Source organism: Hipposideros armiger, unplaced genomic scaffold (genome assembly GCF_001890085.2).
Source record: "Hipposideros armiger isolate ML-2016 unplaced genomic scaffold, ASM189008v1 scaffold_93, whole genome shotgun sequence".
Classification (NCBI taxonomy): domain Eukaryota; kingdom Metazoa; phylum Chordata; class Mammalia; order Chiroptera; family Hipposideridae; genus Hipposideros; species Hipposideros armiger.
Window position 1 is genome coordinate 163658 of NW_017731443.1, and position 27924 is coordinate 191581.

The window sequence follows — 27924 nt, forward strand, 5'->3', positions numbered from 1 at the left end:
CCAACTTGGGCCAGTGAAGCGACATCCTCCACAACTAGATTGAAGAACAAAAACAACAGCAACTTGTCTGTTCCCCTTCCCCCAATTCCCCAGCACTGTTCCTATCCCCCTAATTCCCCAATAAAAAAAAAATCTTTAAAAAAAAAAGTCTTTGGGTGGGGGGCACCCTCTTGGCCGGTAACAGTTTTATTTCTTTTTCTTTTCCCGAATAAACCGCTTTTTTTGGTGGACTACCTGGAGGGTTAATTTGGCCAGTTGACAAGCCTAACCCAACCTCCCTATTTGCCCTGGGGTGTGCCGAAGCATTTGCCTGCCCCCCATCCCTGTGCCCTGTGCACCATAGAGATTTCCAGGGTTCATTTTAGCTTGTCCAGTCCCTCTTCTCCCACAGCGGGGTCACAGGGCAGCCCTGGGCTGTTCCTGCCATGCTGGACCACAGGGTGTGTGTGTGTGTTCCTCAATTCCTAGAGCATTATTATTGTTAGCCCATGCTGGGTCTCCCCCTGCCATTTGTATGTATGTATGTATGGGTTCCCTTTATCTCCACGTTCCACTCCCATTTTCTGCTGGGATGCATGCCCAGAAGAGGAACTGCTGCATCCCAGGTATGTGAACGCCAGATTTGCATAAGTATAGCCAGGTTGCACCAGTTCCCAAAGGGCTGTGCCAGCCTGCTCTGTACTCCCAGCTGTTTACTGCAGCCCCGGGAGCCCTCCAACACGTGGGATGAGCAGCTTTGGAATGTGCAGCAGGCCAATAAGTGTCAAGTGGTGTGCTGTTTTAAGTTGCACGTCTTTTCATTACTAAGGATTTTGATCTCCCTTCATGTGTTGATTGGATTTCCTTTTCCTTTTCTGGAAATTGTCCCTTCGGATCCCGGCCATTTTCTGTTTGATCTGCTGCCTACTCTGTTGATTTTCAAGAGTTCCTCATTTATTCTAGATATTAATATCTTGGCTTTAGACGTTACAAATACCTTCTCACATTCTGGCAACCCTCAACCCTGTCCAAAGTGTCTTTAATTTTAGGGCAATCAAATTTATTAGGAGTTTTTTGGGGGGAGAAGGGATGCTTATGATTTGTGCTTTTGACACTTAAAGTCTTTTATTACTACCAGGACAATATTCTCCTATGTTGTCTCCTATTAACTTTGTCGAGTTACTTTCACATTTACACCATTAATCCATCTAGAGGCCACCTTGCTTGCATGGGCTATTAGGTAGTAATCCAGCCCCCTCAGCACCATCTACTGGACAATCTGATTTATCATAAATTAAGCTCCTGTAGGTACTGGGCCTGCCTGTCAGTTCTCTGTCTCTGCCATTGTCTATTCGTCTGTCCCTTGTGTCAGTGCCACAATTTTTTTGTTTCTTTTTTATTACTTTTGTCTTGTAAAACTGGTAGGGAAAAGCACACCCTCCAGCTTGTTTTCAAAAAAGTTTTCTTAGCTGTTTGTGGATCTTTATTCATCTATGAAAATGCTATCATACATTTATCAAAGTTCTCCAAAAAAATCTAATTTTGATTAAGACTGTGTTACATTTAAAGATGAATTTGGAGAGAACTCACATCTGTGTAGCTTTGTCATGCTACCTTTCATTATGATCTATTTCTCTGTTTATTTAGATTCCTTTTTATATCCTTTATTAAAGTGTCCTACCAAGAGATCTCATATAGTCATATATATTCTAGATACTTTGTATCTCGCTGCTGTGAGTAGTATATTATTTTTTAGTTTGGTGTTGATATTGGAGATGTAGAGAAATACCAGAAATTCTATTGGTTTTATTAATATCTAGCAATGTTGCTAAAGTCTCTTATTGATTCTAATAGTTGGTGTGTTGATTCCAGTGGTCCTTCTAGATAAATGATCACACCATTTGCAAATAATGAAAATGTTACTTTCTCCCTGCCAACCCTCACACTTTATATTTCTTTTCTTTCTTTATCACATTGACCAGGACTTCCAGAATTATGTTAAATCATAGTAGCTTGCTTCTGATCTTAAAGGGACTTTGTGGGCATGAGTGAAGAAAGGGGGTGCCTGTACCCATATCCCCATCTCTCATGGCTCAGGCTGATCGCCTTTGGTCAGGGTGTCTGGGCTGGGGGGCTGAGGGCCATTATGACTAATATTTTATATCAATTTTTGGCATGAAACCTACATCAAGTTCAACAAGTTCTCTTCTATTCCTAGTTTAGTAAGAATTTGTATCATAATTAAGTAACAAATCTTATCAAATGCTTTTTTAGCTTGCTTGATGTTATCACATGCTGTTTCTCCTTTTTATTCGTGTGGAAAATTACATTGATACATTTTCTGACTTCCTGGGATAAGCCCTACATCATCATGATGTATTATTTTTGATACGATACTATGTATTTTGTTTAGGGCTTTAAGATCTATGTTCACAAGTGAAATGGACGTGTCATTTTCTGTCTTTGTTTTGTCCTTATCTGGTTTTCGGAATCAAAATTTCACTTGACGCATAAAATTTTCTGGGGAATGTTTCCCCTTTTTTTCTATGATGACTTCCAGTGTCATTGATTTTATCTTCACCGATAGAGTTGCTGTGGAGTCCTGCCTGGCAACACCCTGTTATCCCTCCAATACCCAGTCCCTCCCTGACATCCTGGCACTAGTGGGTGATTCCAGTCCCGTGTGGGAGCCCTGTGGGTGAGCTTGGCACCCCGTGCCATTCCCTCAGAGCAGGTGGGCCCCGTTATGGAGCTCGCTGCACTTCGCTGGGTGCCACACACACAGCGTCATTCCTCCCACCCTGCTCGTTAGATGTGTTCCGTCAGAGGCGTCCTTCTCTCCCCCAGAGGAAATCAAAGGCATATCCCATAGTTGAATTAATCGCGCTGAAGTCACAGAACCTTTTCCAGGCACCTGGAGATCATGGAAAGTTCCGGTACCATTGAAAGCTCTTATCCAATTTAGAGCTTCTCTCCCCGCCAGCTTGGGTCAGGCCCTGGCTAGGACGCCTGGGTTGGGAGGGGGTGACCTTCTCTGCACTGTTCCAGCTTCTCTGCAATCGTCACTCCAAGGGTCAGATTCAGGAATCAGAGGACATTCTCCAAAGAATGTCTTGCTCTGTCTCTTTTACCTCAACAATTTATATCCTTGAGATGGGTGGTGAGCTAATGGTGGCCAAAGAAGTTAGTCGGTCTCTTAGAATGTGGGTAGTCTGGTACCTCACTCAGATGTGGGGATACTTGATCAGCATAATATTGTTCCCCATGTTTGGACCAGCTACAACTGAGACAAGAAACTGGTTTTACTATCCTATTACTCAGAATTCCAAGAGCTGCCAGGGTTCCTCCTGAAAACCAAGGCTTCCCGGCCATACTCTAAACGCCTGGGTGGGCCTCCCTGAGTGTTCTCCCTGAGAGATCTGGTCACCTGGTCTCTCCTTCACCATTGAGTTTGGGTCTGCAAACTGGACAAGGGGTGTGACCTTTGTTGGGCTGATTGCCCACAGCCCCCTGGTCACCTACCCTTGATGTCTTCGGGTGGTCCTGATTGGGTACTAATTGTGTTGGATGACCATCTGTTTTGCTCCTAGGAGCACTGAGTTCTGTCACCTATCTCCACAACTCTGTTCAGGACGTGGGGCTGCCACTCTGAATCTGCCGTTTTTTTAGAATAATTGCTCCACTTCTGTCAAGATTTGGGGGGATGTCAGCCCAGTGTTTACCATCTCATTGCCGGCATCCCCTGACCTGGGTGTGGCAGATCTGCGTGGATTAGCAACTTCACCTTCTTTAGAGCTCAGCTGCTCTCGGGATCAAGTCCCAGGGCTGGGCCTCGTGCTTTGTCCTCAAGCTGCAAGAGGGAGAAGCCTAGCTATCTTCCATCACACCACTCAGCTTTCCATGCCAGTTCATCACTCTCGGTCTTTCATTATCTTTTTTTCCAAAGCGTCCGTTGAGCTTAGCAACAGGCTCCTAATTCCACAATTTCCCTCATATTTCCCACATCCCTGATCCATCTCACCAGCTAGTGCCCGCCTTTCCTTTCCACTGGCACCCCATTTAGTCCCCTCTCCCTCCTTCAGTTAAAATATAACGATCATTTTGCTACCTTTTGCCAGGAGCTCTCTGTGCCACCTGCCACCAGTGACAGGTCCTCCTTGCAGTTGAGTGACGGGTGACCTTGCTCCAAACTCCTGGTCAGCGTCTGCTCTCTTGGGTCACTTTTGGTACCAGCTGTCATAGCTTGGGGTCCCCAGGAAGCAGACTCTAGGACAGAGCTCGGCATGTGGGATGTTTATTAGAGACAGTTCTTGGGGGTCAACACCTATGGGAAAGGAGGAAGGGAATATGATTAAGTGGAGGGAGAAATTGGGCTGCAGTGGGGTTTCAAAAAAGGCCCCAGCCAACCACATGGAAAGCGTGGAAGCTGGGTGGTTCTGGAGGACTGTCCTGAGTTGGGACAATGGTTGGGCCTTTTACTCATTTATCAAATCAGTCCCTAGATGTGGGCTGCCTGGGGAAGGGGGCATGACCTCGGGAATGTCTTCCAAGGCAATTAATTCCAAAGAGGACTGACAGCTCAGGAGTTGGGGGGTAAGTCTCCATTTAGAAGGGAATGGTTCTCAGCTAGGAAAACTGAGAAACAGAACAAGAAACAATTGTTGGAAATTAAAAAAAAAATGATTGCCAAAATAAAAAATCTGACTGCAGGGTTGGACTATAAAAAGACATTTTATAATATTTTTTAAAAGAGGGAAAAATAAGGGAAAGAAGACAAGAGACATGGGAAATGAAACCAAGAGGTTGGACATCCAACTAATGGAAGAGAGAACATGAAATTATCAAGGAGATCGTGTGAGAGGATTTTGTGAGCTAAATGGCAGGCATCTCCAGATGGAGACCTCAAGCATCCAGGAAAATGAAGAGAAAAAAGGCCCACACCTACACCCACGGCTGAGAAGTTTTAGAACACCAAGGATACAAAGAAGACCCTAAAAGCTTCCTTAAAGAGAAAAAAAAACGGGCTGCGCACAAAAGAGGGAAATCAGGCTGAGCTGTAAGGGTAAGACTGCGAAGCCATGGCCGCCCAGGTCAGGGGAAAAATTCTCATGCACCCGTGTGCGCTCAGCCAAACTGTGAGTCAGGTGGGAAGATAGAGACTCTAGATATTAAGGTCTCAGGAAAGTTACCTTCCACCCCTTCCTTCTTAGGAACTCATGTGAGGTTTTGCTGCAGCCAAACGAGAAAGAGAAGCAGGAAAGTAGAAGACCTGGGCCTCTCTGCTCCACCAAAGTCCCACAGCACCATGGGCTGACACCTCCACTGGCAAGGTCTCAGGGGAATCTTGGGGGTGGTAGCCCTCAAATCAATGCCACTTTCAAATCCTTGAGAGCCACAAATTGTCCTGTGACTCTTCCTGGGATGGGTTCAGCATCCTGCAGTAGGGAAAAGGAAGAGAAACCCACTGGCCTCACTGAAGACTGGCCTATGACTGTGGCTTCCACGGGCACCTGGCAGGCCTGAGATATGGGCTCACGCTTCACTGAAAGTTGTCCTAATGGCCCATTTCAGGGCTGGGAGCTTCGCTTTATGCTGATGCAGACGAAAGCTCTTGGCCTCTGTCCCCTTCTTGGTCTGGATCCAGTGTCACCCTGTGCCCACCAGCCTGCCATGTGCTGCCCCCGTGGTCCTCATATTAGAGTTTCCCACCTGGGGCATCAGGGGCCAGAGCCTGGGTTCAAGTCCCAGCTCCTGTACAGTCTCAGGGGACCTTGGCCTTGCTACTTAGAACCCCCTTGTCCTCACTTGCAAAGGGGGGACTGAATGAGATGACACTTGGCACCTAGCAAGCGTTCAGTAAATGCCAACAGTTGTTCATGCTCTGCCTGCCTGGTTTTGCAGGGGACACTAAGCCCACTCCCCCCTGGTCCCCACCCCAGGCTGAGCCACAGCTTCTCCTACCTGACCAGCCTCGCAGAGGGATGGTGTTCAGAGCCCACTGGGCTGGCTTAAGACTCATACCTCTGGTCCTCTCTGTCTCTCCTGGGATATTCTCAGATGTCTTTGCTGCTCCCAGGACCTCTGCCCTCTAAGGTGGCTCCAGGGAGGAAACACATACAGCCGTCCCCACACCTACCAGGGGGCTGATGAGCTGCATCCAGTGTGGGAAAACAAGTGGGGTCAGGACTCAGGTCCAGATAAGATTTTTCCTTTCCTCTTCCAGACACCCCCTGCCCGAGACCCCCAACCAGGGACCTGTCAGGTCCCAGCGCAGTGAGGAGAACAACTCCAGACCTAGTCCTGGGGCCCCGAACCTGACGCCAAGGTTCTGGCACCCTCCTGAGGCAAAACCTGGCAGTGCAACAGCCCAGAGGCTGAGCCCAGGAAGAAAGGGCTCAGGGAGCCAACCAGAGGATCCTGCCATGAACAGCAGGACACCCCCTCCTTCAACAAATATTTCTTGAGCACCTACCAAGTGTCAGGCACTGTTCAAGGCCCGGAGAATTCAGCTGGGAATGAGACGAAGTCCCACTGGTATGTACATATATAAAAAGTCACTAAGAAGTCCACTTAAGAATGCACTTTACAGTACGTACTATATAATGCCTCATCAACAAAATTTTTAAAAATGAAATCTTGGGCCAGCCGAGTGGCGCATTGGTTAAGAGCTGGCTTGGGATGTCAGCTCTGAGCAGCAGGACCCCGGTTCGGATCCCACATGGGGGCCAGTGACACTGCCTTCTACAGCTAAGATGCTGAACAACAGCTCAACCTGGAGCTGGGCTGCCGTGAGTCGCCGGCGACGGTGTGGGCTGCAGCCCCTGTGGCAGAGGGTTGACATGGGCTTCTGTATGTAGCCAGCAGCCAGCGTGAGCGGCCGTCCAGAAGCCAGCGACGATCTGCCTCACCCGGGAAGAACGCAATGATGGTGCCAACTTGGGCCAGTGAAGCAACGTCCTCCACAACTAGACTGAAGAACAAAGGACAGCAACTTGTCTGTTCCCCTTCCCCGATTCCCCAGCGCTGTTCCCCTCCCCCAATCCCCCAGTAAAATTTTAAAAAATAAAATAAAATCAAATCTCTAAAATTAAAAAAAGGCAATTGAGGCAAATTTTTCTTTGTTTGACATCCTGTGCGTGGGTTTGCTTTCTATGAAGCAATGACTCTCCCTACCACTCGTGGTTCGATGATTCTGGAAGACGGCATGAGGCTCCGCAGAGGCTCCTGGTACTTGAGTCACAAAGCTCAAGTTCTCTTTTTGGAATTGCTTGCTAGCTCACCTGCATTGTGGACAGAAAAGATACTCTATGATTTCAATCCGTTGGGATGTGTTGCCATTTCTGGTCCTTTCTAGGATCGATTTCGTGTATGTTCCATGTGTGCTTGAAAAGCAAGTGCATTCTGCAGTCGTTCAAATTTTCTATATTATTCTGGTTGTCTTTACCGCCTGTTCTCTCAGTTACTAAGAGGAGTATGTTAAACTATCCCACTGTAGACTGGGAGAAAATATAAATGAAACAAGGTTGGCAAATACACACACACACACACACACACACACACACACATGCGCACGCGCGCATGCTTGCGGTTTTGTCTATTTGTCATCGTAATTCTAGCATGTTTTCCTTACTGTAGTTTGAGGCCATGTTATTAAATGCATACAAATTTAGAATTTTTATTGAACCGTTTTACATTAGCAAAAGTCCCTCTATATTTTTTTAAGTTTTCATTTTTTAATTAATTTTTTTGCTTTAAAGTGCTGTTGACTTGGTATTAGTGTAGATATACTAGCTTTCTTTTAGTCAGTGCCTGCATAGCATCAAAGCTTGTTTGAAAAGTATATCCTATTGGTTCTGTTTCTCTGGAGAACAAACACTCTTTAAGCAGAAGAATCACCTATCAGATCTGTCTCTGAGAAAAGAGCTTTTCAACCTGTTGTGATTAGAGCAATCAACTTGGTTTTCATTCTGAAATAATGTGTTAATTTTAGAAATTGAATAATAAAAAACTTGGTTTTAACACTTTACTTGGAGAGGAAATCACAGTGTATAGTATTTATTTGTTTCGTTCTAGACTCAAGTGCCCAAGTGACCTCTTGGCTGAAAATGTCAAACTAGGTTTTGCTAGAGGTCAACTCCCCACCTATCTTTTTCTCTTGCTCCATTGCTTATTTGTGCAAAGTATGGACAAGGAGGAAGTGTGGCTTTCTTAAGACATTGTCATAGCACCAAAGCTGATGGTGATATCTGCAAAGCTGGGTTCTTACAAAACTTGTTTTCTGCCATATGTTGACCACTTATTATGTGCTGGGTACTCTGCTAAATGTTTTAGACATCACCTTGTTTGGGTCTCTAGCTCAAGATCACATAGCAAGTACGGGGCAGAATTGGGACCTGAAGTCAAGTTCATCACCTGCTCTCATAGCCCCCATGGCCTCCCACCTCTTCACCGTGAATGAGCTGCACTGGAAAAACTAGTTATTGGAACGTGCTGGGTCCACAATCAGAAACCAGTATCATCAAAGGAAAGACACCTGTTTGAAGAATGTGCCTCTGTCCTAAGCACTGACCCTCACCTCTGCCAAGCGACCTCAGGGACCTCAAACCTCAACCAGAGGAACAAGGAAACCTCTGAAAAACAGCTCCTTAAACATTAGAGCACCTGCCTTGCCTTGTGAGCCTTGAAAGCTGCCCCCCACCTTCGTCCCACAATGCAGCCAGATGGTGTCGGCTTGGTTATGACTCTGTATAGTTCTCTGCTGTTGCCTGAAAAATTACCTCGAAGTTTAGCTGCTTAAAACACCAAGCATTAGGGCCCGCCTAGTGGCTCAGTTGGTTAAGAGCTCGCTCAAGAGTGCGATCTCTGAGCAACAGCGGCTCGAGGCCCATCCCTAGCTGAGCAGCCGCTGAGCTGCCAACAGGTGGCAGGATGGCTCAGCTAAAAAAAGAAAAACAAACAAACAAAAACACCAAGCATTTATTATCTCCGTTTCTGAGTCAGAAATTTGGGAGGGGTTGTTGTGCAGGGTCTCTGTTTTAAATATAGGTTTTGTTGTTGCTCGGGTGTGATGAGGCCAACAGATCAGGAGGCAACTGCCATCGAAAAGATAGTTTATAACTCACAGATCCCAAGAGAACGGGGCACACCGAGCCATGGGGGCCACACGGGGAAGCACCAGGGCCATCAGGAGGCAGAGGGAGACAGGGAACTGTGCGCAAGGGCCTTTGTTGTGGTTTCCACAGTAAAGGAAAGGAATGGGCAAGGCCTGGTGAGCAGGCTGAGGAATGGCTATTTTGGAAATTTCAGCAGCTCTGGGGCATGGGGGCTGCCCCTGGTTGTCTAACACTTGGCCTTGGGATAGTCAGGGCAGGGATAGCGGCCCAGGGCGTGAGAGCTCAATAAAGGAGGTAGTTGGGAGTGTGGGCTCTGAAGTGGTAGGATTGTATAATATCTGAAAGGCAAGCTGCTTACCATTTCTAAGGATTAGTTACCCCTGGAGGGGGCACTCCCTCCAGGTCACCAAGGCCCCAGATGTCAAAGCTTCAGAGTACAGGAAATAAAAGACGCGGTGAATATAGTCTTGTGAGGTTGCAGTCAGGATGGTGGCTGGGGCTGCAGCCATCCGAAGGCTTGACTAGGGCTAGAGGGTTCCCTTTCAGGATGGCGGCATGGATGGCGATCTCGTGCTGGCCTTAGCAGGAAGCCTCGGCTCTTCATCACCTGAACCTCTCCACTGGGCGGCCAGAGTGTCCTCATGACATGACAGCTGGCTTCCCCCAGAGCACGCTATCCAAGAGAGGGAGCAACGAGCAAGCCACGGGGCCTTTTGTGACCCAGTCTTGGATGTTGTGTGCCATCACTTCCACCACACCTGTGAGTTAGCAGCCTGTCACTACATCCAGCCTCCACTCAACAGGTAGGGAATTAGGTACCAAATTTTAAGGTGAAAATTGCCAAAGGATTTGTGAACATATTTTGAAACTATCACAGTTTTTCAGCTGAAATCATAGAAAATCAATTCCAAAAAGGGTGGGTTTATGGGCTGATTGGAAGAAACTAGGGGAAGGACAGAGTGGAGCTGTCCTCTCAGAAACTGGAGTCATGGACCTACGGACAACTCTCTCTCTCTCTCTCTCTCTCTCTCTCTCTCTCTCTCTCTCTCTCACACACACACACACACACACACACACACACACACACACTTTTCTCTGTACATGGGCTCCACTACCTCAGCTAAACCAACCCCACAGTCTGTCTGAATTCACAGTCTCTTGAACAGAAAAGAAAGCTCCACTCTCAGAGGGCGCTCCGGACACCTGGCCGGCTGCTGTGTGGAACGAGTCAGGAGAGGACTCCGATGGACCCAGCTCTGTTTGTGTGCTCACTTCTTGGACCAAGCGCCATCCTGGGGCTGGGGCTCAGTGAGTGGCCGAGCTTGGGTCCCATGTGTCTGAAGGACACGGCCTGGTACCAGCAGGGGACGAGGGGGTCCGGTGGGGGTTGCCAGGTTCCAGCTGAGTGGCCATCCCACTTGGGTGTGCCACTCTGCCGTGGCTGGATTTATGAGCCAAAGTCTCAGTCCCTATTTTTGGAATAACAGGATAAAAAACAACTGCTTCAAACTCCCAAAATGGTAACTTTCCAGAGGTGTGGCCTAATCACTGGGTCTATGTGAAGACGTAAGCATACTAAGCCTGAATCTCTGAGAGGAATCCCGCCTTCTCACTGCGACACACTCTCGAGCCAGAATCCAGCCGTGGAGGCAGCAGACAGGTGGGCTGACCGTCCTGGTTTTATTTTCTCCCCTGGATGCCGTTCTTAAGAATAAGGTTCATGAAAATGAGTTGATGGGGCTGCAAACAAGGCTCACACTCACAGGACATACGGCTATTTTTCTGACCTTGTCCCATCTAGACACACAGGGCTCCCCCCTCACCCTGTCCAACGTCTTCCGATGGGAAGATTTGGAGCTCAAGTGTGGTTTACTTGCCCCAAATACCTCCCAGATAAATATTCTGGAGTTCTTGGGGGTGCCCGTCTCCCAGGTTCAGCGAGAGGAGCCTCGGGGGCACACACTTACTCCAGCTTCATCCCGGCACCTTGTCCCCACGTGTTTGCAAAGCTGATGGAAGCGAGCAGCAAAGCAGGCCTAGGCTCTAGCTCCTAAAAACTCCGTGGATTTGATTTGATTTCAACCAGGACAGTTAACATTTACCTAACGTTTACATTTTAAATAATCACTTCGTTGACCGCGTCATTCACCCACGGCACATTTAAAAGCATTTTCTGGGCCGGCTGAGTGGCACATTGGTTAAGAGGTGGCTTGGGACGCCAGAGGGCCCCGGTTCAGATCCCACATATGAGGGCCAGTGACACTGCCCTCCACAGCTAAGATGCTGAACAACAGCTCAACCTGGAGCTGGGCTGCCATGAGTCGCTGGCGCAATGGCGTAGGCTGCAGCCCCCATGGCAGTGGGTTGCCATGGGCTACCGTGTGTAGCCAGCAGCCAGCGTGAGCGGTCAGCAGCCGCTGTGAGCGGCCGTCCAGAAGCCGGCAGATGCCTTGCCTGGGGAGAGCGCAATGATGGTGCCAACTTGGACCAGTGAAGCAACGTCCTCCACAACTAGACTGAAGAACAAAAACAACAGCAACTTGTCTGTTCCTCTTCCCCCAATTCCCCAGCGCTGTTCTCATCCCCCAATTCCCCAATAAAAATCTTTTAAAAAAAAGCATTTTCTGGGGCCATTTGGGAAAAAACATAGGCTTGGTAGTCAGCCTGACGGGGTGCAAGTTCCAGCTCTGACTTCAGTTTTCTCGTCTGTAAAACGAGGTCTTAAGACCTGCCGCACGTCTAGCACGTAGGTGGTGCTCAATAAACAGCGTGGCGCCCAGGATGTCAGAAGAGGAAGCACGCTCAGAGGGGGTCAGCCATTTGTCCAAGGCTGCACAGCCAGGGAGGGCAGATAAGAGTCCCAACCTCCAGTCTCAGGGTCCCAGACCAGGGAAGGGAAGAGTCCTTAGGCAGCTTACAAGGGGGCTTCGGGGGGTCAGGGAGTGGGGGAAATGAGGTCCAAGCCAGAGCTATCCAGGACCTTGAGAGGGAAGGTAATAGAGGCAGGAAGAGAGGCTGGGAGGAATGGAGCCAACATTCTCGCAGCTTCTACAGGCCATGGGTCTGCAGGCCTCCTCTGTCCCCTGCAGTCTCCCTGGGACAGAGTTATGAAACCCACCAGGACCACAGACCCCCCCACACCAAGCCAATCTTTGCCTCCAGGGCAATGGGTGCTTCAGGGTCCCGCCACTTTCCCCCTCAGGACCAACGGTCCCTTCCTGGAGCGTTTCCATTCAGAAAGGTCAGCTCTCCTCCTCCAGAAACCGAAGCTGCCAATCGGCGGCCGAAATCCAGCGCACCTCCTCACAGGGCACTGGAGTTTGAAGTCTGTCGGGCAGAGAGTCCTTTAAGGGGCAGCCAGGCCTCCAACCTGCGAGCCTCAGACCCAGACATGAACCTGGGAAGCCCGTTCCTCTCTCTGGGCCTCAGTTTCCCTATCTGTAAGGTAAAGATGTTGAGTTAGGTGATGCCGGAGACCTCCTTCACACAGGCTGAGACTCCTAAAAGTCCATTTCCATGTCATCTTTCCTACTCCAAAGCCTCTGGTGGCTCCCAGTTCCCTGGGAGTCAACTCCAAGTCCTTAACCTGGCAGGAAAGGCCACCACAGTGGTACCAGTGCCCCTGTCCACTCCACCCACAAAAAGCCTCTGCTACCTGCCCATGCCTAGGCAGTCCTCCCCCTGAGACTGGTGTCCTGCTCTCTCCTCTGGCCCCCAACCCCCTCCCTTCTCCCCTTTCCGAGAACCACCCAGGACAAAGCCTGGAGCCATTCAGACCTGGGTTTGAATTCCAGCTCTCCCTTTTATGAGCTGTGTGGCCTTGGACAAGTTGCTTCACCTCTCTGAGTTTCAGCTTTCTCCACTGAAGGGGTTAGATAAGAGTGGGGCCAGCACAGAGTGGGGGCACCAGGCCTGTGAGCTCGGACGGGCCTCTGATAGGAGACTCTTATAAAACAGACTCAGTTGATGACAGAGAAAGAGTGAGCTATTGAGACCCAGCAGCCTCCCAGTAGAGGTAGTAGCGTGGGACAAAAAGAGTCAGCTCTTAACAAAAGAAACAAAATCATACACAGTATGAGGCAACACATAAGCAGGTGTACCATAGAGTTTAATCTACTGCAGTGGTCTATGTGAACAATTTACAAGAGAACCAGTAGTAATATGTCCCTTCATGGATATGGCGGTCACTGCTTTCGGCATTTGACGACATCCAAAGACTCCAGCATTTTCCTGTGCATGAACCTCTGCATGTGAATGCTTAACTTTGTAAATATGTGAATTTTTTTGTTTAGGTGGGTGCATTTTTCGCTTGCTTCCTGCTCTCGCAGCTTTATTCAATAAACTTGCACTTTGAGGGTTGTGTTGACAATTTCAACTTAAAATGTGCATCATGATGGAAGGTGCTGACTTTTTTGGAAGGGGATGAAAAGAAAGTTACCATGAGCAGGGTCCATCGACCATGAGGAAATCAGCTCTCAAAGAATTGGCTCTGTGGGCTAGTTAAAATAGAAATAAACTTTTAAAGTATAAAACAAAAAGCCAAGGGCCAGCCTAGTGGCTCAGTTGGTTAAGAGCTCGCTCAAGAATTTGAGCTCTGAGCAACAGCAGTTCCAGTCCCGACCCGAGCTGAGCAGCCACTGAGCTGCCAACAGGTGGCAGGATGGCTCAGCTAAAAAAAAAAACAACAAAAAAACAAACCAGTGTGGCTCAGTTGGTTAAGAGTTGGCTTGGGAGCACAAGCTCTGAGCAGCAGGGCCACTGGTTCGGCTCCCACATGGGCCAGTGACACTGTACCCTCTACAGCTAAGATTGTGAACAACAGCTCGACCTGAAACTGGGCTGCCGTGAGCAGCTGTCCAATGGCCAGTGAGCAACTGCCTCACCCAGGAAGAGCGCAATGATAATACCAACATGGGCCAGTGAAGTGGCGTCCTCCACAACTAGGCTGAAGAACAAAAGGACAGCAGCTTGTCTGTTCCCCTTCCTGGATTCCCCAGCGCTGTTCCCCTCCCCCAATTCCCCAATAAAATCTTTAAAAAAAAAAAAAAGTCAGCTCTTGCATGTTTGCACACCCATTTCCTGACAATGAAGGTGAGTCAGCCACCCCACCTGGGGGCAGGGGACACAGAAATGAACCAGACCCGGCCTCTGACCAGGGGGTTCTAGGGGAGGCAACTGGGCAGGTGAGGGTCCCAGAGTGGAGTTGAGGGAGAGGCAGAAGTGCCAGAGCGCCTGGGCCACTGCTGGAGATGCAGCAGAGTGAGCGCTGAAGCGGCGTGACCACGGGCGGGTGGTGTGGGAGAGTGCTGGGCAGAGGAGATCCAGGGACAAAGGCAGGACGGGCAGAGCGGGGCTGTCTGGGTAGCTGAGAGAGGCACAGTGTGGCTGGCTCTGAGAGTGAGCAGGGCACGGAGGCTGGGGGATGTTCTGGAAAGCAGGGTTCACCTCAAAGAGGGCCTGGCAGGCTCGCCAGGCTGTGGGCTTTGCCCAGGGGGCAGCAAGGAGCCACTAATAGATGTGCACGGGGAGTGCCCGGCATCCTGGAAGTGTCTGACTCCACATTGCCCGGTGACCAACAGGAAGTGCCAGGCAGGCTGAGGGAGCCGGGCAGGAGGCGACCACAGCCTTTCGGGAGGGAGAGGTGGGCGGGACTGAGCAGGCGTGGGACATGCCCACCGAGGCTGACAGAGGCTCCCTACAGCTGAGGAAGACCCTCAGCCCCACTCCGTCCCGGCCTGCTTTCAGCCGCACACCTGGCCCTGCTGGCCACCTGCCACGCCGCCTGGCATGACCGTGGGTAACACATGAGAAGGGAAACATCAATGCACATGTAAAACACCCAAGGGTGTGTCACTCCCCGTGTGCACAGCATCGAAAAGCGTGCCCAGAAGACAGAACTCCTCACACGGAGGGTGGGGACTGTCCGTTACTTTCACAGCCACCCTCCCTTCTCTCAGATTGGGGTGATTCCCCAGGTTGCTATAATCAGTAGTGCCTCCGCGGAGGTCAACTCCTTCCTGCAGGGAGTCCTCCAGGTGCATCCCTGAGGTATGGAAGTTCATCTTCCTCTCTGGACTGGCAACTCCTCTGTCTCCTGGCAGCTCCAGGTCCTAATGCTATTCAGGACCCAGAAGCCCAGCCCTCACCCTCTCCAAGGCAGCCTGGCAAGGGGCAGAGGGTCCCCTGTGCACACCCAGCCCCTCAGCGGCCCAACACAGCTTTCCTCTCACCGTGTTTATTGGTTCCCAAGCGCAGCCACTCTCCCAGAGGAGGCTGAGCAGGCTCATATCTTGCGGGCTCCAAAGATAGGGCGGTTCACGTGCTCAGGGGAGGCCAGGAAGGCCTTGAGCTTGGGCCGGGCGCTGAGGCGAGCCACGTAGGCCGAGAGCAGCGGGAAGGAGTCCAGGCAGCCGGGGGCCAGGACCTGGTGCTTCAGCAGCAAGTCCAGCAGGTTGTAGTCCGCGAAGGAGATCTGCGGGGCAGGGGCCGGGATGGCTTGAGTGGGGTCAGGAGAGAGGAACTGCTGGGGCCAGAACTCTGGCTGCTCCAATAAACCAGTCATGGCCCCCACTCTGGGCCTCCGTTTGCCCATCTGAAAAATGGACCCACAATAGGTTGGACCCAGCACACACACCTGGTCACCCACGATGAAGGCCTGGCCTCTTTGGTTCTGGGACAGCAGGGTCTCAAAAGGCTTCAGGTGCACCGGCAGCTCCTGAACATACTGGGCCTTGCCCTCCTCCTGCGAACCAGAGTGATCCCAGTGGTGGCGTGCAGCATGCCTAGCCAGATGACCTCTCCAGCCCCCAGGCCCCCACTCACATAGTTGTGGCGGATGAAGTGGCTACAGAGGTTGCGGAAGTCCTCCAGACCATCGTTCACCATGTCCACCAGCGCCGCCTCCCGCTGGTCTTTGCCGTAGAGCCCTGGGTCAGTGGCCAGGCAACGGGTCAGGCTCTGTTCAGGTTGGTGCCATGCTGCTCCCCGCTCCCCAAGAAGCCCACAGGCCTCAGGCTTGGGCAACCCGGTTCCTTGCTTTAGAGGCCTCGCTGTCCTCAACTCAGTTGCTCCCATCTCATGAGGCCAAGGGGATACACCCCGCTGAAGCCCACACCTGCCTTCTAGGCCACACCCCAGGGAGCTGAGACTCAGGAGTTCCCTGACCAAATGGCCCCAAGCCACCTCCCCCAAATCTGTCGCCCACAAGGATGGACCAAGCCCCTCACACGTGCCTCCCTAGGCCTAAGGAGGGGCCTAGGCTGCTTGAGGGGCTGGACAGAACTTGACTGTGTGGGCAGATGTGTCCACATGCAGTACAAGACAGCACAGGGGCAGGAAAAGGAGGTGACAGGCTGTCTCCATCCTGGGTCGTGCAAAAGCTAGGGTGAGCCTGGGCCTGGCCGTTCCCATTGTTCGTCTGCCTCCTTCCCTAGTTGTCTCACACTCCTGGCACCCAGGGCTTTTCTGCACCACCACCCCAGGCTGGCCAAAATAAAGGCAGCTGTCCCCCTAAGCCATGTTCCTGCCACCCTTGAAACAAGGCCATAGGTCCGCCCTCTGTAAACATGGGTTTTCCAGATTCAGATGAGGCCAGAACAGGAAGAAATGGGCAGGAGGTCTATTTGGAAGCTCCTGGCCATAGCGGCAGTGACCTGCAGTGATGCAGTGACCTCTAGCCTGTCCCAGCAGACAAATGGTTACCAATGGCCTCCTCTAAGCTGTCGTCCACGAAATAGGCAGAGTGAACCCATTTGGCACCACCTGGCTGGGGGCTAGCCTGTACTGCCCCTGCCCAGGTGGACTGGCCGCCCTAGCCCCATGGCCCAAAGCCTTTCTCTAGGGCCATCAGGCCTGCCCTTCAGCCGGGCAGGACTCTGGTGGCTGCAAGCGTAGCAGCTCAGACCTGGGGACATCCTGCTGGGACCACTCAGGTACTTTTCTGGACTGGACAGCCTGTGACCTCAGGACTCACCGAGAGAGCGGCCCAGGTGGCGCAGGATGGCATTGGACTGGTACAGGGTGAAGTCTCCATCCTGGAACTTGGGGAGCTGCCCGTACAGCTGGGGGTGGCACAACTCTGTCAGAGGTGCTGAGCTTGGCTGCCCCCCACAGTCGTTTTGTCCCCCCCAAGGCCCAGCCCCTGACCCCACTGGGCACAAGCACTCACACAGGTCGCCTTGAGAGAGCCCTGCAGCCAAGTCTCCTTGGTCACCACCTCCTCCTTCCAGCTCTGGCCCTGATCAGCCAGCAGCATGCGCATGGCCTCACAGCGCCCTGGGGGTGGGGAGAGAGAGTGTGGGGACAGGCAGAAACCCAGCCTCACAGAGCCCTGGGGAGGGGTCAGAGGGATAGGAAGGGAACCCTAGCCTGGGGAGCTTCTGGGAGAGGAGAGGCCTCAGAGGAAGAATGGAGACCGTGGCCCCAACAGTGTCTTGGAGAGGGGGATGGGAAGGAGGGGAGGACACCCAGCCCCACAGCACCCCAGGAAAGAAAAGCAGAGGAAAAGAGGGGAAAGTTGGCCCATCCCCGCCCCCGGGATCCTTGCCCATGTCCAGAGAGCAGCCTGGACGTCTGGCCTGGGCCCTCCAGAAGGAGCAGAGGCAGCACCTTGGGCGGGGAAGTAGACGATAATGTAGGGCGGCACTAGGAGAGACAAGAAAGGACAATGAAGGACTTCCCGCCTGGCTACAGGGCTCAGGGACAGGCAGCCCGGGGGGGTCAGACCCTCTGGAGAGTCCTGACCAGGTCCAGACCCTACTCACTGGCTGGAGGTGAAGCGCAAGCGCGGCAGGAAGCGGGGAGGATCACAGAGGCCTTATATTTACAGTTCTGCTCCACCCCAGGAACATACCAAGTCACTGGCCTTGGTCCCAGGCAAGGCTCTTTGTGGTCGGGGCAGGACCTGCCAGACTTACCCGCTTATCTGCATGGGTGCACCCTGCCTGCAGGGCAGTGGCTGTACAAGAGGCACCCACACTGGGCATCACACAGCCACTACCCCTCCTCCCTGCCATACCAAACACGCATAACCCCTCAGGGCCCACAGAGGCCAGGACTTGCTCACTGCTGGGTCCCCAGCACCAGCATGCAGTAGGTGCTCAATAAATGTTTGTTGCAAGCGTGAATGCAATTAGACATATCCATTTACATATCCTCCCTCCATGGTAATAATAATAGCAAACCCTTAGGGGCTGACTGTGTTGAGAACTTTACAAATATTACACCCCTAAGACTTGGTGCTGTTCTGAGCCTTGTCTTACAGAGAATGAAACAGAAGCACAGAGAAGTTACGTGGCTTTCCCAGAGTCACACAGCTAGTAAACAAGATTTAAAGCCAGGTCTGGTTAGCTTCAGGGGCCTCACTTTTAACCCTCATTCTTTCTTCCGCATATTGTCTCTCAACCTTTTTTTGACTGAGTCTAATACAGTCTGGACCTGGGGTCGTGGTTGGATGGAAAAGCAGAAACACTAGAACGAACAGAACCTCATGGACCTCAGAGGTCAGTGTCCTTCCAGGCGGAGCCCAGTGCCTGCCTCCCTGCGACCCATCTGGCACCCTTAGCCCAGTTCTCCTCCTGGCTGCCACTTCCCAAGGCAGGGGTGTGGGGGAGGCTCTCCGGCCTGATGTAGCCGGGACGTCTCAGCCCGGTTTTCCTAATAGAGCCACAAGGAAGGAAGGTATCCTGTGCAGGAAGTACGCACCCAAAGCATGGGAAAAAACTCAACACGGCTAATCACCAGCCTCACCAACCTTTAGCCTCATTGGAGCCCACAGCTGCCTGGGGCAGAGAGGGGTTGGGGAGGGGTGCCAGAGCTGAGTTCTATCCCTGATTCACAGCTGGAAGAACATCTGTCCAGCACTTAGCAGCTTACAAAGAGCTTTTGTATAAATGGTCTCATTTCATCTCCACAACACCCTGGGAGGGAGGGAGTCTTGTTCCCATTATACAGCCAAGGACACCAAGGCTCAGAGAGACTCATTCATCTGCTCTGGCCTGGAGTGTGCACACCCCTCCTTTGTGCACAAGCATCACAGACCTGGGAGAATGGAGGACCCCCTGCGTCCAGTGGGCAAGCCTCCTGCAGCTCACAGCCTCCAGCCATCACACTCAGGTCCCCTGGGCAATCTGCCACCTAAGGTGACTTGGCATTATGCTGTGGTGTTCCGGGTGGCTGCTTTTGCCCACAATCCTCCGCTCCACAGGCCCAGCCTGTGGCCTAGCTCTGCGGCCGCCATGGAGCCTGGTGCTCTGGGACCCAGAAACATAGCTTTCCCAGCCCAATTAGCTAGGCACCTTCCCATGTCCAACCCCCACTCCCCGTCCATATACATCAGCACCTGTCTTTGGTGGGTTTTAAAATAGATATAAACTGCTTTATTGCTATATAAAATTCACCCTTATAAAGTGTACATTCTGTAATTTTTAGTATATTCAGTGTTGTGCAATCATCACCACTATCTAATTCCAGAACATTTTCATCATCTCAAAAAGAAACCCTGTAGGGCCGGCTGAGTGGCGCAATGGTTAAGAACTGGCTTGGGATGCCAGAGGGCCCTGGTTCGGATCCCACATATGAGGGCCAGTGACACTGACCTCCACAGCTAAGATGCTGAACAACAGCTCCACCTGGAGCTGGGCTGCCGTGAGTCGCCGGCCACGGCGTAGGCTGCAGTCCCTGTGGCAGTGGGTTGCCATGGGCTACCGTGTGTAGCCAGCAGCCAGCGTGAGCGGCCAGCAGCCGCAGTGAGCGGCCGGCAGCCAGCGTGAGCGGCCAGCAGCCGCAGTGAGCGGCCGTCCAGAAGCCGGCGACTGATCTGCCTCGCCCGGGAAGAGCGCAATGATGGTGCCAACTTGGGCCAGTGAAGCAACATCCTCCACAACTAGACTGAAGAACAAAAGGACAGCAACTTGTCTGTTCCCCTTCCCCCAAATCCCCAGCTCTGTTCCCATCCCCCCAATTTCCCAATAAAATAAAATAAAATAAAGAAAAAAGAAAAAAGAAACCCTGTACCCATTAGGAGTCACTCCTCATCTCCCCTCCCCCCACCCCCTGGCAACCACTAGTCTATTTTGTTGCTATGGATTTGCCTATGGTGGACATTTCATATGAATGAAACCACACAGTATGTGGCCTTTTGTGTCTGGCTGCTTTCACTTAGCATGATGTTTTCAAGGTTCATCCATGTTGCAGCATGTATGAGGAATGGAATCTCTAGGTCATATGGTAACTCATTTTGAGGAACTGCCAAACTCTTCCAAAGTAGCTGCACCATGTTATAAACCCAACAGCAGCGTATAAAGGTTCCAGTTTCACATCCTCACCAGCCATTATTATTCTCTGTCTTTTTGTTTTTTAAAATCAAACAGTAATTCTTTTTTTTTTTTTTTTTTAGATTTTTTTTTATTGGGGAATTGAGGAAGGGGAACAGTGTTGGGGTATTGGGGTCGGGGAACAGCCAAGTTGTTGTCCTTCAATCTTAGTTGTGGAGGGCGCAGCTAGCTCCAAGTCCAGTCGCCATCTGGCGACCCATCAGCAGTTCAGCTCAAGGTGTCATGTTCAATCTTAGTTGCGGCGAGGGGGTGCAGACCACCATCCCATGCTGGAGTCGAACCGGCAACCTTGTTGTTAGGAGCACGTGCTCTCACCAGCAGAGCCATCCTGCCACCTGTTGGCAGCTCAGTGGCAGCTCAGCTCGGGCACAGCTCACTGGCCCATGTGGGAATTGAACCGGTGACCCTGTTGCTCAGAGCTCGTGGTCTTAACCAACTGAGCCACTCGGCTGGGCCTCTCTGTCTTTTTTTACTTTAGCTATCCTAATAAACGTGAAGTGGTATCTCAACATGGCTCTATGTATGGTGCTTACCAGGTGCCGAGTCTGGGTTTAGTTTATGGGGAACAGGGTGGAGAAGGAGCCATCATCTTTGCCATCAGGGGAATCACAGCTCAGAGTGAGGGGAGCTAGATAAACACAAGTCTTCATTCACACATTGATTACTCTGTATCAGGCAATGAGTGGGCTAGACATCATGGGAGACACTGAAATAAGTAAGATCCATATCTAACCTATCTCTACCCTAATGGACTGTTTTAATGAAGAATATAAGGTCTTCATTGGCAGTCCATCTGTCTGTGGATCCATCTATATATCCGTCTATCTAATCACCCATCTATCCTGCAACTGAATATTCAACCAGCAGTCCATCAAAACATCCACTTATCCATATTTATCCACTCATTCATCCAACTACCCACCCAATCAACCCGTCTCTCCATCCATCTTTTTACCCATTCATCTATCCATCCATTCAACCATCCACCCAACCTTCTATGTAATCATGCATCCATCCATCTACCAAGCATTTAACCACTAGCCCATCCAATCATCTACACATCCTTCCATCCAGTCAGTCATCCACCACGCATCCATCCATTCATCCATTTATCCACCTGTCCATTTATCCATCCAACTTTCCATCTACCCACCCAATTATCCAACCACCTGTCCATCCATCCAACCACTTGTCCATCCTTCTTTCCATTTACTCAATCATCCATCCTTCCAACTACCAACCATTCAAACATCAATCCATCAAATCATCCATCCGTCCATCCATCCATCCAGCCAACCACCCACATATCCACCCTCCTATCCACCCATCCACCCATATGTCAACCACTGATCCATCTGGACATCTGGACACTAGAGCAGAGATCCCAGCTTGGCTAAGTCAGGATATGCAAGTCAAGGGCCCCATGATGAATGTCCTAAGATGCTGTTCATTGAACACAAGCCAGGAAAAATTCCCAAGCCAGGCTTTGTTCACCTAGACACAAAGGCCTTTGCTCCTTGCTTGAAAACACTTCTACTCACTATATTCTAACCAGTTATAGCTCCCACTACTTTGGCTTATACTTTGGGACACACGTTTCTCACCACTTCCCATCTTCTTAGGTGGTTATTTGGACATGAAATCAGTCATCACATGTGGCATCTATCATTTTTTGAGCCCTTCCTATGTGCCAGGAACCTGCTAGGTCCTCCTTTATCATTTAGTTTTCACGAAGGCACCACGAGGCAGATACTAAGTCAACCCCATTTTTCAGATAAGGAAACTGAGGCTTGAAGAGATGAAATACCTTGTCTGTTACACAGACAAGAGTTGGTATGCAGACCCCAACTCTGCAGGTCTTCCCTATGACCTTGCAGAAAATGGGAGAATTCCCGTCTTTGAGGGATGTCTGCCATTCTGCCTGGGATGCAGTGGACTTCTGGCCTTTGGGGGAAGATGTGACCCTGGTGCAAAGGGGCTGAAGGATGCTGAAAGCTGAGCCCCTGAATGGTCAACAAGAATGGTCACAATAGGGCCGGCTGAGTGGCTCATTGGTTAAGAGTTGGCTTGAGAGCGCGAGCTCTGAGCAGCAGGGCTACCGGTTCAGATCCCACATGAGCCAGTAAAGCTGCGCCCTCTATAGCTAAGATGGTGAACAACAGCTCGACCTGGAGCTGGGCTGCCATGAGTCGCTGGTGATGGTTTAGGCTTCAGTGGGGCTGCAGTGGGCTGCCATAAGCTACCATGAGTGGCTGGCAGCCGGTGTGAGCTGCTGTGAGCTGCTGTGAGCGGCCATCCAATGGCCGGCAACCGATCTGCCTCACCTGGGAAAAACGCAATGATCACAATCCAACATGGGCCAGTGAAGCGACATCCTCCACAACTAGACTAAAGAACAAAAGGACAGCAACTTGTCTGTTCCCCTTCCCCCAATTGCCCAGCGCTGTTCCCCTCACCCAATTCCCCAATTTAAAAAAAAAAAAAGGGCCACAATAAGCCCTTCCCTCCCTTGACCACCTGGCCATGTCCACTTGCCTCTGAACCCTGGCCTTTCCTCAGATCTTCAGACCTGCTCAGGGCTTTGTGACAGCTGTTCCCTCTGCCTGCGTGGCCACCTCTCCCTTCATGCTGTCACTCCCACCAGCCCTCTGGTCCTGGCTCACACACCACTTCCACAGCCCCACCCCCACCCTCATCATAGCAAGGTCCCCGCTGGCCTCCATCTCAATAGCCTATTGGGCTTTCCCCTGCACTGACTCCTCCACAGTCTTCCTGGGTGTGTTGAATGTGAATCTCCCGTCAGGTGGAAGTTTCCAGGAGTCAGGGACCGGGTTCCAGCACCAAGAAGGGCACATAGCAGTTGCTCCACAAACATTTGCTGAAGATTCAGGCCCTCTGAAATTTTCTCCAACCTCTTGCCACCCATACACTTTCCAGAGGCTCCTGACCCCTGACTCCCTCCTGAGGGCGCCTCCACCCAACATACCCTGTCGATTCCAGCACGTGGAACACTCCAAGTCCACAGCTGATCCCCACCTGGGACCCCAGCGCTGGCCCAAGACCAAACATAGGTGGGCAATGCCAGCATGTTACCCCATCCCTCATCTCCTCCATGAAGCACCCTGATGCCTGGGTCAGTGCCCCAAGCACTTGGAGACAGTCTGTTGGCCCTTTTCTGAGTTAGAAACGCCTGACAGCAGGACCCTCGGCAGGTAGGGTCTGTCATGTGGCCCCAGCAGCTAGCCCGGGGCCTGGGACACAGCCGGCCTCAGATGTTGGCAAAAGGAATACATGAATGGACAGTTGCGCATGGCCGAGAGCGGCCAGAGGCAGCAGCTCGGGTGACAGGTGGCTGGCGGGATCTGGTTCCTTGGACAAAAGCTGGTGCGGGGGGCAAGTAAATAAACCATGAGCGGCCTGGAGCAGGGCCGGGGCAGGACAACTGACCTCATTCCTGGAGGTGAGGAGCAGGCAGCTAGGTGGTAAGTGGGCTGGGGACATAACAAGGGGGCACGAGAGGCCAGGGGGCTGCCTGGCCCAGACCCACCATTTCCCCCCCGAGAAGCAAGAGGTTGGAGGTCAGCAGAAGCTGGGTGGGAGGTGCTGGCAGGAGTGGAGAGCCCGGGAAGTGCAGAGGTGCCCTGCGGTGGGGAGAAGGGAGGAAGTCTGGGGTTGGGATGGCGGGGCGCCTGTCTTTGTAGAATCCAGAAGCCATCCTGGGGGGAGAACAGAAGAGCAAAGATGGACAGGCAGAAAGACAGATAGAGCAATGTGAGAAAGAGCCCCATACCACAGCGGGAGGGAAGTGACACAGAGACAGGCCTGTGTGGTCAGAGAGACCCACAGACACCGCTGAACAAATGTCAGCAGGGGGCGGGGGCAGAGTGAGGGATTGCAGGTCAGAGGGACACAGAGACACAAAAGGAGGGTGGGGCAGAGAAGGGCAGAGAGAAGGACAGAAATAGAGAAGGGAGTTCAGGGAGTTTCAGAAACGAGGAGCCAGAGAGGCTGGGGGGCCCGGGGTCTGTACAGACGGCCCTGCGGAAGCCCAGGTGCCGCCTGTGGCCAGCATGAAGGTTGGAAGGTGGTGGGCCGGGAAGGCTAGAGTCACGAGGGGCTGTGTGAGGGGAGAGGGGAGCTAGGAAAGATATGGGACCTAGGGGTCCCAGTGCCTTACCGGCCCATGAAGCAAGGAACAAGAAGGAGAGTAGCAGGGCCCCTGTGGGGACAACACCCACAGGTGCCCACTAAGCAACCCTCCCACTAAGCAGGACCAGGGGGACTGGAGTGGGGCCGTGTCCCTCGGCCAGCAGGAGGTGCCAAGCCCTCGTCTCCATGGCCCTTCCCCAGGGCCCAGAAGGTGACAGCCTCCCCACGGGGGACCCCAAGCCCGCGGGGGACCCCAAGCCCGCTGAGGACACTGCAGGGCCCAGCCAGGCCCCTGCCAGCACAGCAGCCACCAGGCGGCGGGCGCTCCTGCAGGAGCTAGAGGCCCAGGTGCAGGCGGCCTACGGGCAGGTAAAGTGGGCAGGGGTGTGGGGCCGTCCTCAAATGAGGGGACCATGAGGGGACAGTGGTGACCCCACACCCCAACTGGGGCCCCGTAACACAGACTCAGGACCGAGCCCCGGGAGGAAACCCCAGACATGCGTGTTGATGGAGGAGTCAGTCGGTCGGTCAGCTGGCATCCCTCCCCACCTCTGCCCTCACTGAGCCCTGTGGCCAGCCCATGGCACCTAGGGTCCGCTCCCTGCAGCATCTTGTCCAAGTACAAGGGCCAGGGCACTGGTGGAGGCCGAGGTGCCAAGAGCAGTCAGGCTGGGCAGGTGCTCTGAGGTGAAAGCCGGGGCCCTGGCAGGAACGGGTAGGGGCTTCCTGGGCTGGGCCGGGGTTGCTCCGCTCTCAGGACAGGCAGTGGGGGCAGGGTCTGCAGAGTTCATACCATCTGCCATTCTGACGGGAAAGACGCCCGAGCCCGCCCTGGCACACCGGGCTCCTGGCTTCCTCCTCCCAGGTCCAGGCCCTGCTTCTGAAGACGTTAAGTCTCCTAGTTGGGAGAGATGAGGGGTGAGGGTTGGGGGAAGAGGGATGCTGGAGAGAGGGTGTCTGGAAGACCCTCAGGGGTGAGCCCAGAGAGGCTGGTCATCCAGGGGGCGTTGGGCCTCAAGTGGCCCCCCTCACAGCAGAGATGCTCAGAGATAATCCCGGATTAGGACCCAAGCCCCTGTGTCCAGGGCTCCCCGCCTGCCCACCCGCCCCCGATCTTCCCCACAACACCCTAGGAAAATCCCCTGCAGTGTTCCCAGACTCACTGGAAGCAGCTGGGTGCTGGCGGGAGTCCGCAGCATCTGCTGAGGCCCTGCCCGAGGCTGTCCCCAGGGCTTCAGGCTTGGCGTGGTTCAGGGGCCCATGGGAAACTGTGCCAAGCGGCCCAGACAGCGGGGCCCTAAGGTAGGAGGGTCAGGGGGAGAAGCCAAGGCCAGGAGCCTGGGCGGGGCCTGGGCAGGGCCAAGTGGGTGGGCAGGGCCTGTGTGAGTGCAGAGCAAGGCTTAGAGGTGGGCACAGCAGTGGGTGGAGGGCTTCGTTCCCTCTGCCCTAGACTGAGATTTTCCCTGGGAGCTCCTGGACACCGGCCCCCTGGTCTTGGCTCTTGTGGACCGCTGGGCTCTCCCCTGCCAAGCTCATCAGGACCCCTAGCTGCCCATCCAGCTGCCCATCCCTGCTCTCTGCTAGCCAGTATTGACCTGGGGGACACAGAGCTTGTGCTCAAGGTCTCACTCTATCACTAGCTCTCTGGATGACCTTAGCTAAGTCCTTTGCCTTTTCTGGGCCTCAATTTACCCAACTGAACAGTATAGGGGTGTACCCTTCAGTCTAGAATGGTAATAGGTGAGGACCCCCATTCTCCTGTGCCGGGTGCCAAAAACAGGGGAAGGTGAGAGGGGCCACTGCCCCAGCTCATGGCGGGCTCTGCTGCAGGACAGCTGGCAGTGGCTCGGTTCCCCCCCCCAGGGGACTCCCGCCACAGCCTGGGCCCCAGCCTCAGCCCCGAGAAGCAGGGGGACCCTGGGCCGGGCGTCCAGGGCTACTCAGTGCTCAACAGCCTGGTGGGGCCCGCCTGCATCTTCCTGCGGCGTAGCATCGCTGCCACCCAGCTCGTATGTATGGCCACCCTCCCACCCACTGCCCTTGCCCCCTCTCTTTGCTTCTCCTTAAGGATGGGGGTGAGGATTGAGTGGGGAGGTCAGTGCAAAGGCACAAAGATCTATGGGAGTTGGGGGACTGAAAAAGACCCAGAGAAAAGTCAGAGACAGCCACCCAGGGAATGGGCAGGGAGGGAGCAGGGTCCCCAGGAGAGGAATAGAGAGAACAAGAGACTATGACACTGAGGCCCCCAGGGCCAAGCCTGAGGTTTTGCTCAACCCCAGATTCACCTCTGGCAAATGAGGCTTCATGCCCTAGAAGAGGGTGGCAGTGGGTGGGGGAGAGGCCCTGGGAGAGGCCTGAGCAGGTGGCAGGGAAGGGAGCGATCCAAGACCGCCAGGCCAGTCAACAGAAATGAGTAGGAGAAACCGGGTCTGAACAGTGTCAGACAGACACAGGCCCTGTGTGTGCGTGTTATGGGGGCTGAGTGGGGAGCCCCAAAGAACAAGAAGGAAGGGGTGCAGGGAATTCCTAACCCCTCTGTGCCCCCTCAGGACCGGGAGCTGCGGCCAGAGGAGATTGAAGGTAAAGGGTTTGGGAAAGAACTGGAGTTTCTGGAGGGGTGGGTTTGGGGGGTGCACACAGGGGAGGAGGCACTGTGTGGGGGACCTCATCCCCACCTGGGTCTCACCGCATCCTGGGGGCCTCCCAGGAGGAACTAGGAGCAAGAAGGCTGCAGGGGACCCATGCGGGGAGACTGGGCACAAGACTGAGCATGGAGGGGTTCACCAAACCCCCAGCTGTCAGTTGCCTGGTCTCATTTGCCAGGTGGGTCACGGGCCCCTTTTATATTTGTTCATTCAGCACACACCTCCTGGGTGCTCACTGTGTGCCTGGCTCTGTGCTGAGCACTGGGAACGTGGCGAAATGGACAGATAGGGCCAGTGTTCTCTGGAGAGAGACATCAAGAAGTCAACTACAAGAAAAAAAAAAAAAAAGAAGTCAACTACAAGTACACGTGGTGCTAAGTGCTTTCAAGGAAATGAACAAATGGGCTGGAGATGACTGAATTTAGAGGGAGGACTTCCTTGAATAGGTGGCATAAGGACCAAAGAGGAAGGGAGATTATTCCAGAATGTCAGCTCCATGAGGTCAAGGGTTTCCTCCCTTCCTCCCTCCCTCCTTCCCTCCCCCCTCCCTTCTTCCTTCCTTCCTGCCCTTCTTTCCTTCCCTCCTTTCTTACTTCCTCTCCTCTCCCCTCTCTTCTCCTCTCCCCTTCCCTCTCCTCTGCTCTCCTCATGTCTCTCTCTCTCTCTCTCTCTCTCTCTCTCTCTCTCTCTCTCTCTCTCTCTCTC

The 27924-nt window shown here is 52.7% G+C and overlaps 2 protein-coding genes across 3 annotated transcripts in view; one reads left to right on the forward strand and one right to left on the reverse strand.

Moving 5' to 3' along the window:
- Positions 1-15311: 15311 nt before the first annotated feature.
- On the reverse strand, positions 15312-17923 carry LOC109384161 (glutathione S-transferase P 2-like). Of its 2 annotated transcripts, XM_019645199.1 has the most exons (7): positions 17855-17923; positions 17700-17735; positions 17260-17366; positions 17065-17152; positions 15915-16018; positions 15727-15834; positions 15312-15564 (listed from the first exon to the last, which is right to left on the reverse strand). In XM_019645199.1, coding segments are annotated over exons 1-7 (633 nt in total). In that variant the 5' UTR covers positions 17856-17923; the 3' UTR covers positions 15312-15375. The 2 variants fall into 2 exon arrangements, with proteins under 2 accessions (XP_019500744.1, XP_019500745.1); XM_019645200.1 differs by lacking the exons at positions 17700-17735; positions 17855-17923 and adding an exon at positions 17638-17662 and having other exon boundaries at positions 15323-15564.
- Positions 17924-24760: 6837 nt separating this feature from the next.
- Positions 24761-27924, forward strand: part of CABP2 (calcium binding protein 2) — a 5532-nt gene continuing 2368 nt past the window's right edge. The window contains 4 exon segments of the mRNA XM_019645174.1: positions 24761-24943; positions 26315-26452; positions 26455-26583; positions 27124-27191. Of these exon segments, the coding sequence (XP_019500719.1) occupies positions 24761-24943; positions 26315-26452; positions 26455-26583; positions 27124-27191 (518 nt within the window).